General features: G+C 40.2%; 1 protein-coding gene across 7 annotated transcripts in view; it reads left to right on the top strand.

The window, feature by feature from the left end:
- IPO8 (importin 8) overlaps positions 1 to 14,397 on the top strand; it is a 52,213-nt gene extending 37,816 nt beyond the window's left edge. For 2 of the 7 annotated variants that reach the window (XM_035898124.1, XM_035898126.1), the window contains 4 exons: positions 2,081 to 2,286; positions 3,629 to 3,862; positions 4,524 to 4,640; positions 5,337 to 11,839. In XM_035898124.1, the coding sequence (XP_035754017.1) occupies positions 2,081 to 2,286; positions 3,629 to 3,862; positions 4,524 to 4,640; positions 5,337 to 5,434 (655 nt within the window). In that variant the 3' untranslated portion in view covers positions 5,435 to 11,839. The other 5 variants (XR_004842505.1, XR_004842504.1, XR_004842506.1 and 2 more) reach the window with 5 other exon arrangements.
- The last annotated feature ends 231 nt before the right edge of the window (positions 14,398 to 14,628 follow it).

Genomic DNA, 14,628 nt, shown 5'->3' with positions numbered 1-14,628 from the left:
TTGCTTCATTATTCATATGGAGCTTGAAGAAATGTCATGACTTCCCAGTGTCAAGATGCAGGATGGAAGTCTTGTGCATAGATCACAGAGCTTTGCTCAAACTTGGATGAAGGTGCTGGCAGAGATAGGAAGTAGAGAAAGTTCTTCCCTTTTGTAGTTGCAGTAAGGACAACTCTCCCAAAAAAAGCTATGCTTCATTCATAGGTAGCGTCAGCTTTAGCTTGGATTTTGGTCTTCACAGTGTTGGCATAAGAGCAAATGGGATGATGAGCTTGTTTTCAACATAGGTGAACCGGCAGGAGTAAGGGATTTAATTTTTTTTTTGTGAAAGCAGATCCTGTTCCCCTGACTCAGTTTCTCTGGTTGGTTGTATGCCCTCTTTTGTGCCTCATTCCTTCTGAAAAGAAAGTATTGTGGTTAGCAGTGATGGAAGGACATTCTTTGCCTTCTTGCATTTTGGTACCTTTTTCAACACGTGTAATGGAGCAGCCAAACCCAACATGACAAATCATATAATTTGATATGCTAGCTGACTTTGTTTTTCTTGGAAGGTCTTCTGTGATCATAATGTTACGCATGGTCATATATAATTTATTCTTGTTGTCAACTACTCTGAGAATAGAATCACTTCACTAAGCCCTAACAGGACTGACAATGTGGGAGGTGTAATGAAATCCCTCCAGATCCCCAGCCTTGTTTAATCACATGTAAAGTTCAGAAAGCTGTAATACATCACTTGTATTACTTAAAGAATATTATAGTTCAGCAGCATGTTCTATGGGATCTTTGGTAATGAAATTGTAAGCACTTTAAAAATCGTATTCCTATAGAAAATTTTGAAGTGGTGGATTGAGCTGGCTTTTCCCCTTAACTTTATTGCAGTCTGTGGTGCACAACTTACTAGTTTCTTCTCCCTCAGCTTGTATCCTCTTCATTCCAAAGTAAAACTGATTCAGTAATGGAAGTATCTATCAAGAGTCTGGAGGATGGTCATTTTCTGCCAGCTCTGGAGATTTGCTTGTTTTCTGTGGGTCTTGCTGAAACTTCTTGCTGGAACTATTTGTCCTGCAGAAGGCTTGCACAGAAGCTGTCAGCATCAAATTGAATAGTTCAAACAAAACAAGCTCCTCTCAAGCCCTTGATAGCAAAATTCCATAATGTTAGAGAAGAGTTGAATACTACTGGCGTTTCCAGTAAAGGAACCGAAGAGTATCTGCAGAGGCAGTTAGAGAATTTTTCCCTGTCTTGTTTGCAAATAACTTCTATTTCTGGCAGTGAAAAATCAATTCTTATTTTTAAGACCATAGGCTCTTACCTAGTTTCCTGACTATGGTCACATAAAAATCTTTCTGCTGCTAATTTCATGATTTTCTTTCCCTTCAGTTATCTATAGTTTCTTGGTTTTACTGGAGGTCTACTCATTTTTGCAAGTTCCCTGTTTGAGTGTACTGCCAGTTATTCTTGATAGGGTGGAATTATTTCCCTGCTTTCACTGGAGTTAGCAATGTGTCTCAAGTTAGCGTTGGAAACTGGATGCGTAATACAGCCATTCTGACAGACTTTTAACAAACATGTTTAAATACAGCTAGCCCTGTGGCACTCCATAAATGCACCCTGCAATTCAGTGCATTCCTACTTATCATTACTCTTCACTAAGTCTTTTTGCTAATTTCAATCCCTGCAACAGTACTGCTATCAAAGCCAAGGCAAATTAATTTTCCATCCTATTTAATGATGATAATCTGTATCAAATGCTTTATTAAAGACAAGATATTCTACATAATTATTCAACAGTATTTATTTAGCATTACAAACTTTGCATTTGGTAATCAGAAACAGTTGTTCCAGGAATTGACCGGTGCTTGAAAGGTATTTAATTGTTATTTGACAAGTATTTTCCAGTGGGGAACTTGCATTCAGAACAAAGGAAATAATGTGTTTAGGAGCTTCGGACATAGACTGTGAACATAGTCTCTGTGACATTGTCTTCTGCTATGTCAAGCACCAGGACTTTAATGCTCTCTACATATCCTTGCAATGAAAATCTGGGTTTTTGTCTAACAAGTGTGTGTTGTTTCAGACTCCATGACAGAAAGATGTGTATAATAGGACTGAGCATCCTAATGGAATTGCAGAACCGACCGCCTGCAGTGGATGCTGTGGCTGCTCAGATTGTCCCTTCAATCCTCCTCCTCTTCCTGGGCTTAAAACAAGTTTGCGCCTCACGAGAACTCACAGAACATGAGGATCATGCTAAAGATGAAAAACACGTTGCAGAAGATAATGGTAAAATCTCCCCTTTTCACATTGTGGATTTTGTCTGGATTTAATTTAAAGGGGGTAAGAAATTGCAGTTCGTTTTTAAGACTCCTTCGTCTGCTGAAAATAGCTCAGCTTACTGGGTGCTTGAAAGATCATCTTAGGAATTGATTTTTCCTCCCAAAATGTAATCAAAATGTTTCAATGTATAACAGCTAACTCTTCGTGAAAGGGTAGTATTGGTTTAAGAGTAACAAAAAAACTTGCAAGTCCACTCTTCTGGGTTGTGAATGTGTTCCGTCTTCTCACATAGGCAGCAGGAGTTTGCCAGGACTGCACCCATTACATTCTTAATTCCTGGAAGCTGTTCCTGGTACCCAACTATTTGAAAGACCTATCTGGTTGAACTTTGAAGGAAATTCTAGCAGGTTGTCTTTGTCCAAATGGAAAGTGATTTGCAAAGTGGAGTTTGAGACAACTGAGGTTCCTGGAGTAGACAGACCTCTTACTGCTGTGTCTGCTAGAAGAGAAAAAACATCAAAGAATACCTCGTGGAGGGAATTGCGGGGAGTGAATTTTACACAGCACTGGAGGCAAATATGTGTGGCTGTATTTGACTTGGAACAGGAGATAGATGGTTTGAGGTCTGAAAATGAGATTGGATGTAAGAAGATTATGTAATCCACTCAAATTTCACGTGTGATTGTTCTGTAATGGAATTACAGAATTCTTCTCAATACATAGGAATACAGTATGGAAACAGCACAGTAATTTTCAAATCTCTGTCCTGTGATTGAGTCTGTGATTCAGTGTTTAGAATTCCATGTTGGGAGTTGCATTTAATTCAGGGAGTAATAGTTGTTTCATAAGTGAAATGGAAGGTAAAGCTAAGTGAAAGATGCTATTTTACATTTGTTCAAATAAAGGACCACTTTGAAGAATCGCAGGCAGACATTTGGTCTACATCTGGTTTTCTCTTTGTTTTGTGTCTATTTATGAAGTCCATGCAAGTCTCTATTTGCTTGTAATTTAAAAAGCACAGTGATGGAACACTTTGTCAAAGACACATTTCCTCAACATTTTTGGATCCTATAATTGCACAGTGACTGCATAAATGAAAGAAGAAAAAAGATGGCAGTTTCACATTCCCCAGGTGTGTTTAGAAGCAAAAGTTTAATTGATCTTGAATGTGGGAAACATTTTAACAGCTTCATTTTTCCATCACTTCAAAGATTTTGGGGGAAGGGTGTTACCAGAGGATGCCTTTTCCAGCCAAAACCTAGATTGATTAATTGTTCTGCATTCATACGTCATCGTTTCCTTATACTTTTTAAACTCTGTTTTACAAAACTTATCAATGCTTTTGCAGAAGAGATACCAAGTGATGAGGAGGAGACAAATGAAGTGAGTCAGGCGATGCAAGAGAACCATGGAGGAGGAGGAGGTGATGGTGGTGGAGGTGGAGATGAAGAGGATGAAGATGATGATGATGATGACTGGGATGAAGACGCATTGGAAGAGACTGCTCTTGAAGGGTTCAGCACACCTCTTGACCTTGAAAATGGTGTTGATGAATACCAGTTTTTTACACAAGCACTTTTAGGTATGTGTTTACTAGTCGGCAGCATGATATAGTATGATGAAATAGTTTGGAGATGTTTATGATCATCACTGCAAAAACCCCTTTTCTCGTTACAAGTAATAATTTAGATTATTGGAAAATGCAATCTTGATTTCTAATGTCTAAGATTTTTTGGCTTACAAGTACTGCAAAAAACGAATGGTAGCAAGTACAGGCAGAGATTAATTCTCTTCCTATTCTCTTTCAGAACTTTTCAATCAGCCTCAATAAGTGGGACTCGGTCACTAGAGGGACTCCTATATATAGAAATATGTCACTTTCGAGATGTTGAAATCATAATGGAGAAATTATTTTCTCCCTTTCCTGTTTGACTAATCCTGTTGCTTTTAGTTTTGATATGAGTATTAAAATAGAAGATTCACTTCATCATTGTCCGTGAATAATGGTCACACAGTTAACTTTCTGTTTCAGAAAGCAGAGTATGTAATTAAGTTTCCCAAAATGGACTGCCTCTATTACAGTGGGGATTCTATGCTAAGAAAACTGACAGGAATACTGAACCTGTTTTGCAGTGCAAATTCTGTTTTAAAACCAACTAGGGATTCTGTGTGTTTCATTCTGCTCTGAAATTAACTTGCAACATAACCTGATAATCACTTTTCATCTGTTCCTGTTCTGACAGCGGTGCAGAGCCGAGATGCAGCCTGGTACCATTCACTGACAGCACCATTGAGTGAGGATCAGAAGAAGCAGCTGCAGGAAATATATACATTAGCAGAACACCGGCGAAATGCTGCAGGTGAGTCACTTCTCTGGGGCCATTTTATCTGTTGCAGGGATGTTGGAACTGCATCTAATGTGGAACAACAGAGAGAATAAATCTAATTAACATTTCCTGAGAAGCGTGAGTAGGATATTGTGCTTATATTATCCCTTGCCTGGAAGTATGTGTTATTCAGAGAGATTACTGTTGCTTCTAAGTAATTGCCTTCTCATTGACGTGTGCTGCTGGTTGAACAGGGTATGAACTAGTTTTTCACGATCTGACATTTGAAATGAAGAGCAAATGAAGGCAGTATCTAGCTGTCAGCCAGGCATTCGATGATGATTACTATAGATTATTATTTATTTAACAGTTTTGTAACTTTTTAACTGCTAGCATTGCCTTCACAGTCAGTGTAAAGTTTTAGATGTTTAGAAAGTTTGCATCATGGAAAATAAATTCAGATTTAATCAAAAATCATGCAGAATAGCGTAACACAGACTGATTCTGTAGAGGATTAATTTCTCAGCTCTGTTGTAGAGGGGTGTGTGTGTTTATGCATTTAGAGAAAATCTGAGAGTCATTTATTACTGCCACTGCATTTAGGAAATGAAATTGCAACTCAACTTAAGAGTTTTCACAACTTTGCAGTCTTAGCTGAGCTGTACTGTCTCTGGCAAAAGCATTCTCTATAGACTATTCTTCATATCCTTTCCCTTCTTTGAATTCTAGAGACTAAGACTATAGAACAACAAAGTGGCTACACATTTGACAACAAAGGACTGATCACAGCATTTAACTTTGCTGGAAGTACTCCTGGTGGCAACTGAAGGATCAACTACAAAGGTCAATGGGAAGGGTCTCATCATTACATTTTCTTGAAATCATCGTGACTTCTGAGTGACAGGGGAGGGTAATTTAATGCTGCTGAAGGTTTTCTGGAAAATAGCAGTGTGCTTCCCCCACCAGAATGCTCTTTCTAACCAGCTACTGTAATGTACAAATTCTTGTGGTGTTTTTATAATTTGATGGACTGAAAGGAAACGTTTGTCCTCAAGGAACCTGAATAACTGGGAGGGGCCAGGCTGCATCTAATTGAGTTGCACTTCTCAGGTTTTTGCTGTGCAGAATTGATGATTCATATGGATAACAGTGCCTTCTGTTGTACATGGATTGCCTGAACAAATGGATTTTGGAGTGCATTATAGTTTTTTAAGTGTAAGGACATTTCTTGATACACTGTAAGCCTTGGTTCCATGTTTTCCAGAGTCACCTGCTTTTTACTACTTGGATTAATTGTTTGTTGGTTGCATACACGTTGCTGGATTCAGGCTATTATCTCATCTTCCCCATTTGGTGCAGACCAAATGTGTAGAGGGAGGTGCCTGTTGGAGTTGTAAAGCATACACTGGTTACGTCAAAGGGTTTCAACAAAATTGCAGATTTTCCCTTGATGCAGTAGTCTTAAATTATTTCTCTTAGCCATGAAATCAACTCGTTGAGTTATGGTGGCGTGCATGGCAGGTGGCTACCCTAAATCTGCGTTGATAATACTTCCTGCCTGGACAAGTGGTGTGGCCCTCACATGTAGATGTTCTACATGACAACTTTTTTATTTCCACTATTTTTGAGGAATATTGGATTTTACTTGGGATTCTATAAACGTCTTTCCTGGTTTTATTCATTCATTACCATTCCAGTGGTAGTACTGAATAATGTGGTACAAAATATTTACAATATTTTATTTATCTTGATAGAAGAAAAAGAGCTCCAAACTTATTTCTTCTTACTCTTACACTTCTGTGATTGAATTTCTGGTCTGCATTCCATTTGGCTGTTCTTGTCCCATGCCGAAATTTCATTATCTGCCAGATTTTTTCCTAAATTTCCAAGACTGGTTTCTCATAAATTGAAACATGTATAACAAGGTGTTTGTGAATATGCTCATTTAGTGAGAAAACTGATAGCAGTACTAATTTGAATAGGTGCCCCTCCTTTAGATCTATTGGCATCGCAGTGGTGTAGCCAAAATAAGTAGGGGTGCTTTCGAATGTGAAGCTTGGGTTGGAGATAAAATGTTTAGACCAGATTTTGTCTCTATGTGTTAATTTCTTTATGACTTAAAATATTTACTGAGCAATTTTAAGCACATACTGATAATGTATTTCTTCAGAGCAGTGCCCCAACTGAAAAGTTGAAGCTCTTCCCATACCCCATCAACTTTTCGATGACTGTAGTGAATTACAGATTGCTGGCCCTGCACTGTGCTGAAGCTTTCATTTTTTATATGTCAGAGTAATTATAATTCAGTCTGATAAATCTGAAGCGCTCGACGCCTTAGCTTCTGGAAAAGGCCAAAGTGGCTCTGCCTGTTCCTTGCCCCAGCCCCTGGAATTTTCTCAGCCTGGCAGCTGTGGGGCAGCTGCCTCTGCTTTCATTTTTTATGCATCTTTGTGTCAGACTCTGTCTCTGGTGCTGTTCGCTGCTGCTGCTTTCCCTCCCCGCCACCCCAACGCAGCTGCAGACTAAAGTTGGCCTGGTTCATGTAGGTTTTTCACTGCTGCTACTCACTTAATAGCAACAGTGAAAATTTCTCACTTTTAGGTTTGTTGTATGTATGGAAGACTGAGAATACCAGGGCCTGTATTTCCAAAAGGGAACAATACATTTAGCTGCATTAGACAGGCTTTTTAAGCTCAAGCAGCAGAGGACTGGGACATCCTTTATTTTGAACATCAGGCCATGAAAATTATAGGTCAGTTTTGCTAATTAAGGCCTGGGGCTGTATTGACTGAGATGGTAGGAAGGCATGACATCCAGTTTGTTGGTGAGTTTCTCAGAAAGCATAGAAGTTTTGAGATCCTTCATGAATTTAAGAAATGTTTTTTGGAAGTTAAGGCCATGGACCTCTTTTACCTGACAATTGAGGTTAAGTATTAGGCAGGTAAACTGTTTAAGCCCTGTATTATTTTATTTAAAAAAATGAGAATGTCAAGTTGGGTTTCTTTCAAAGCCTCTTTGCCTTCTCTACACTGGCATGCAGAGTAAGAAGAGGGATTTATTTCTCTTCTGCTAATGAGGTTGCTTGCACAGTCACAAGCTAATAGCTAGGAGTTAATGTGTTCAAGGAAAAATCTGCTTTTGCGTAGCATCATCTTTGTGTCACTCAGCTGAACTATGGCTGCTCCCTAGTTCTGCTTCTTGTATACTTTTCAAATCAACTGCCAAGAAAATTTCATCCAGATGTTTCTTACAAGGGGTTTAATCAGCAGCATGGAGTCGGGAATCTTTGTTGTCTGTTTTGCAGTGGGGGTTAGAGATGTCTGAGGGGATGGCATGTAAAAAGGTTAAATGCCCTTCCCTTCCCAGGAGATTCATGAGCAAATGTTTCTACTGGCAAAAGCAAATGTTAATTATTTTATTCCTTTTTTTGAAAAGGGTTTTCATCCAAAAAGATTTATTGGGCTCTAGCCTCCACTTTAGCATATGGTTCTCTTTTAACATGATAAATATCCGTTTGTACATGATCATAAATAGGTAATGGATTTTAGGGATTTCTTTCTGAGCTGTGTCCAGCTTTGTACTACATTAAAGGGAGAGTAACACAAATGTGCATTACTGTCTCACTTTGAAGCCAAGGTAACCATGGAATATCAGATACTGTCATCGGCCAACAAGCATGATGTATTTGCCATTGAAAGTACAGAGAATCATGAATGTATTGTAAAATAAAACAAAGGCAGATAACTGGTGACCTATGTTGCCTCATGCCCAAGTTCCCAAAGTGTGAAGGTGACTTGTATGGGCACCATGGGGGCTTTACATAGGAAATTAGCATTATGTAGGTTATAATCATAGTAAATGTTAACTTACATGATAAGCTGCTTTTTCAGGTAAAATTAACTGATCCTGGGTATTGAATTGCGTATGCTGTTTTGTCACTCTTGAAAGGAAAATAAGAATTGCCACATGTTTTGCCTGCTTCTCTTCGCTCTCTCTCTCTTTCAAAATTGAAGTACTTGGTTTGCTTTCATTACAAAGCAAAATCTTGAATCAAAATGGCCAGCTCCAGGAGCATGCAGAATATCAAGCTAAGGACAAAGCTGAAAAACCCCAAACCCCAACAGTCCCCCAAAACCCACATGTGCACAATCTGATTGAAATAAATGTGCTTTGGGAGTGTAAGTCAAAATATGTGAAGAATGTTACACAAAATGATATCGTGAGATTCTTTGCTTTAGGATGAAAGGCAGCCTGCGGGGTGTCAGGGAGACGTGAATGAACTGCTTTAGGACATGCCCTTTGCGTGTGAAGTCCAGGCAGTTTGTGACTCTGGATTCCATCATACATTGCAGAGGAGAGAAGGTAGGACGGTAGAGGATTTTTTTTTTTTTAATAAAGCAAGAGTCTTGTCTTGAGACTTCTGTGAGCCAAAGGAATTGTAGACAACATGAATGATTAAGTGTCTTCTGTTTCCAGAATACTTTTCAGCTTTTTTTCTTCCCTTCTTTCCTTCCTTTTGCCAATGACTATGTTATCAGATGTTTCAGGGAATATTCAAAATACCTGAAAAAGTAAAGCTTAAACATTTTTTTTTAAATCCTGTTGTTCTTGAAGCAATGCAACCTGTCCATTGCATTTCTATCTATAGAACAAAGTCTCTCATTTGACCTATGCAGATAATACAGAACTACAAAAACCCCTCACTTGTGCCTGAGGTTTGATTAACCTTTCTGTGATTTATTTCTTAATATGGGTACTTTGAAATCCTCACATCTTGTACTGAAATTTGCTCCAAGGATAGGCAAACACGCACTATGTAATGGAGTACCCAGTCCTAGTTCTGAGATATGCCCTAGTCAATCTTTTGATAATGTTTGACAGTCTGGTGGTCAGTTCCTCAAGGATCTGCATCTCCATTTGATGGCATTCTTCTAGTCCAAGAGATTCTGTATCTTTGCAGGTGGACAGAGAATCCTATTTCCTCATCACAGCAAAGCATACAGCAGGCATGGCTATCAACTTCTTGATCTTATGAGTGAAAATAGCACTCTTTTCTCTTGGGTGTCAAACCTAATCCCAAATGGATGGGATGCAGCAGAGATGGATGTTCCCGGCGCGTTAAAGGAAGCCAGACAGTATTCCAGATACCAGAAGGTCTTAACATAAAGCCATATCATAAAGAGGGTATGTGAACAGGCCAAGCTGCTTGCTTTTGACACCTCTTCCACTGCTACTGCTTTTGCAAAACCAACCAAACAAAACCAGTGTAAAATGAGAGAGAACTAAAGCACTGCTTGTGCACTAGGCAAGTAGAAACTTCCCTAGTCTGTGGATGCAATCCCAGTACTCACTGCAAATGCACTCAGATATTTTTCAAATAGAATATGCAACATCTGTGTGGATATTAGTACCCTGAATCTGACAGCCATTAATGAGAGGTAAAGTCTTAATGTGATTTTTGTCTGGCAGAAAACGGATGCATCCCTTTAAAAAGTCTGGGGCCCTCTTGTCCTGTCTGATGTGCAGTCACCAATGGGAGACACTCAGTGGGATTATGGCCTTTCTTAAAGATTGTAAGCATGCCTCCTACTAAAGGGCTACCTAAAGTGCTCCATGTCTAGCAAGCTAACTGATGAACCACTCCCCGACTACAGAGTTTTGGGGAACAGCAGTTCGGAGAGAATCTGCAGGCATATGTAATTGTGATGAATTGGGAAACCATCCATTTAAATTGAGGTGATGTGTTTGATATGATCTCAGATCTACAGTGTTCCTGATGTTGCCTGGATCTTTTAGAGGAGTGTCCAAGAACTGCATCCCATGCCTTTCTCCAGGAAGAGAATGTGCTTGGGCAGCCCCAAATTTGGTGCGATGCTTTGAACTTGGGATCAGAAAGCAGTTTTGGTTACAAGCTGGTAGTTGTCCATATCAGAAAAATGAGGTGAAAGTGGTATATTAATGCTAGGATTCTCTTTATAGGCTGTATAGAGATTCACAGTTTTAAGTGCTTGGCTATGTGCATGGTGGAGTGGATGAACTTTTTGATGTGTTGGTTTCTCCAACATGAATTCACCTGAGGTGAGTGTTGGTCAGGGGCTGCCTGCTGTGGACCATCCAGGATTACGTTAGATGAAGTGAAATGCAAAATCTGAAAAATCACTTGATAGTTGAAGCTGTTGAGCAATAAAAATGAGATTTTAATACTATGTTAAGATATGTGTTAATTTTCAGGTTGCTTGCCCTTATGCAAAATACAAAATTACTACATGATATGGAGGCCTATTGTTTTTTCACAGGACTATTTACCATTGAAGGTGTTTATCTGAGAATTGTCCCTCATTTTTAGATATTTTCAACATGTTTGTTAGTGAAGTTGCACATATCCCTCTTTCACTACTTGCCATGCACAGAGATCTTGGAAATTAACTTAAGAAAAGGAAGAAGAACAGTGCTTTGAGAAGAGAAGACTATGCCTAAGCAGGTTATTTTTAGAAAGCAGTAGAACTATGGCCTCTGAAGAAAATATGAAACAATAAATATTTATACAAAAGTGCATGAGGTAAAGCAATGAATATAAGACAATATAAGCAAGAGCCCATTCTTTGATCACAGCTGTAATGTGGGTTTTTTTCATTGCCAAACAATGTGTCAAAATTGCTTTTGATTGTATGTGCTATTGGTAGTATGCTGAACATAAATCATCTGAAATGTTTTGGGGCTCAAAAGGAAAGCAAAGAGGCTATGCAGATTTCTTTTGATAATAAAAGCAAAGACACGAGCCCATGCCTGCAGTGACTAGAGGAGGACCTCTGTGTGCTACATTTGCGGGTTGAATTGCAGGATCATCACCTTTGCGAGAAGCCTAAAATACTAAACTGTGGGTTAGTTTTGAGGGCAAGAACTGACAAATGCAAAACATGCATCGATGAAAAGCAGAACCTCTTCCTAGGTTAAAGAATTCTGTACAGTGTTCTCTTAAGCTGTGCTGAATTTGCTTTAAAAATAGTAATAAATCTTATTGCTTAGGTCGAATGTTACATCTGTTGTGCATTTATATGGGAGGAATAATATTTCTTAAAAAAATGTAACATGCCACCTACCAAGGAGCCCAATCTCTTTTTATAGCCTCTTTTTATACAGCCGTAAAACTTATTTGCAAGAACACCCCAGAATTAATTTTAAACAAATGTGTGTGTTATCCAGAGTTTAAATATGTGCATTTGTGTAGCAGCGTGTGTTTGTTAATCTCAGGCTTGTGAAGGCAACTATTCACACGCAGGCTTTGCCTGCGAAAGAACATAAGCGACGTTTGATGTCAGTGAGATCGTCATGGATCATCCAAATACAATTCTCAAAATATCAAACTAGTGAAGATGGTCATCTTGCAGTCCTGAGAGAGAGGGGATTGCACCAGCGCTTGGGCCAGTCCCCTCTGCCTGGAATTCATAAGGAAGACGATAGTTTCACCAAGCCTCCACAGGACGAGAGATTAATCCCGCTGAAACTGCAAGCCTGCTGTTTGTAGCAGTGGAGTACTTCCCTGGCGGTGAGTTGCTGCTGTAGCCTGTTTGCTGAGTTGCGCTGATTGATAACGCTTGCCCTCTTCTGTACGGGGCACTTTTGCGAATCCTCCACAGCATCTCCAAGAGCAGAGGTTACTGGCCCATTTTTATAACTGGGGAGGTTGAGTTAGTGCACTTTGCCCAAAGCCATAGCAGTGTGTTGCAGCTGGCATGAGGAACTAAAATTCTGGCTCTGTAGAAGCGCCTGGGAGTTTTGCCATTGGCTCTAATGGAGCCAGGATTTCACCCAAGAAATTTGCTAGGTCCTAGTGTTTGGATCACTGCTAATACCTTCCAGAGAAGCTTTGCCAGAACACACTTAACATATGAAATTGCTTAGTAACAGTGAGTTCCGCTGTTGAACTGCAATTTTAATCTGTCTAGCAGTGACATTGTTTAATTGTATCTCGTGTGGGTTGACTTAGGTATGACAAGATCTTCTGTAGAAAAATGGTTCTCAGCTAGGTGATGATTGACGCCCCGATTGTTAATTCCTCTTGAGGCTTTGAAGTGAGCCTGATGACGTGGGAGCAGAACTCCAGGTGACCCGCTGTATCACCTATACCATGTATCGGGGTGTTGGGAAGCTTACAGCCTCTCCGCAGGTATTAACAAACATGCTGGATTGGTTGTGAAGTTGTAGGTTGTGATTGCCGCTTTTAACGGGCTCTGAAGAGTATTTTTTTCTGAAGTAAATATATGGCTCCTGTGCCGCCTCCTGCCCTCTGACAGAGCGTCGATCTTCTTTTAGCTAGAATCGCATTCTTAAGCTGAATTCTAATTCCAAATATCTTAAAATGGTAATTTCTTTTGGTCGGTCCCCAGCAAGGGTGAAAGATGATCAGAATTTGCTTTCTCTTGTTACCAGGTATGTTAAATGAATAATATAAATAATTTAATTACCTCTTTGATTAAATCACTGAGACTTCAACCAATCCCATGCAGTTTCCTACTGATTTTATGTTTATTTTCTGGCAGAGCTCAAGCTTCATGGATTTGTGTGCACATCAGGAAAACTCTCCGTAGTCATATAAATGAGATTCAGTGTAAAACACAGAGTCTGGAAAGGTCATACGAGTATGTGAATAATGGATGTTTTCTTTTTTATTAAAGATATTGGCCTTCTATCTCTCAGCACCTTGTAGAGCAGAGAATGCAACTGCAACAAATAAGGGTGCCTTAAGCAGCTTCCAAGTCTCCCTACTCTATTAAATATAAATAATCCATACTGTCCTTTTTAGCACAGCATGCCTTGCCTTGCAGCTGGCTGCCTCGGCAGGTTGTTGTGCAGAGCGCAATAACGGAGCCAAACGGCTGCACCTTGGTGTAGGGATTTGACCACAGCTGTGGGGCTGGCACTCGGACCTGGGCAGCACTTGTGGCTGCGCTCTGGAAGAGCTACGTCTGCATGGAGAAAGCATACCCTGCGTCGCGTTTTCCTCCTGCCCTAAGTGTCTTTCTGGAGGATGCAGGGGGTTAAGCAAAACCGCGAGAGTAATCAGAGAACGCTGCAGTGCATTTGACGGTGCCCTGAACAGAACCAGCTATCACCATCCATTCCTATGTATAGACCACTCAGAAATGTGTCAGCCTGAAGTGAGATTAAACAGATACTCGGAGTCTAGTTCCTCAGTACAACAAGGTGTTGAATTCTGCCAAACAAGAATCTGCTCGGTTCGGGTGAGCAGCATGATTAGCTCAATTTGTATTCTTGTTTTGAAGAAAGACTGATGGAATCTGTCTGCATAATTGTTTAGGGAAAAAGCCCAACCTGGCCAAGAGAGATTCCAGGCACAAGAAGTCCCCCGAGCATTGATTTCACTGGAAGAGCAAGCATGGAAATTGCTCCAAGGAAGAGTTCCTACTCCTGATGTTCAGTTACAGAATATTTTTCCCTTTATGTTGTTAATCAAACAGTTTACTGATCTCGTGAAGGTAGGACTAAGGTAAGGAGGTTGCTAATGGTTTCCCATTGTGTTCCTCTGATCCGTACATATGGCTGGTTTCAGAACCCAGAGCCGTCTGAGCCACCAGGCTGGAGGATCCAAAGGACTTTCCTGGCTGCCAAAGGTCGTTCTGTCAAGAGGGGAGAATTCTGCCCAGTCTCAGGCTGCCTCAGTTCTTGTGGTGGCTTCTTCCCAACTGTTGCAAAGATGCATTTGATTATTTAATGCGATTTTCTATTACTTAGTGATTGATATTCTTCTAATAAAATACACATACTGAAAAACCACTGCCACTGCCTGGCTGAAGCGGCAGCTGTCTGTGGCTGCAGATCGTGCCTGGCTGCCTGTCACGGAAGGGCGGGGGGGGAGGCTTGTGTTGGTCTCCCATCTGCTCCGATTCGGCTTTCTTACCCTTGCGCTTTGCTGTCTGTTCTGCAGCTTTAGGATGCAGTGGTCTTACGGGACATCAGGATCTTGCCTTAGATCTTCAGCTTCTGCTTTTGGTAAACAAAG

This window comes from Egretta garzetta, unplaced genomic scaffold (assembly GCF_000687185.1).
Source record: "Egretta garzetta isolate BGI_Z169 unplaced genomic scaffold, ASM68718v1 scaffold427, whole genome shotgun sequence".
In the NCBI taxonomy this organism is placed as follows: Eukaryota; Metazoa; Chordata; class Aves; order Pelecaniformes; family Ardeidae; genus Egretta; species Egretta garzetta.
The sequence above is the reverse complement of the archived record's forward strand: the minus strand, read 5'-3'. Positions and strand labels throughout refer to the sequence as shown.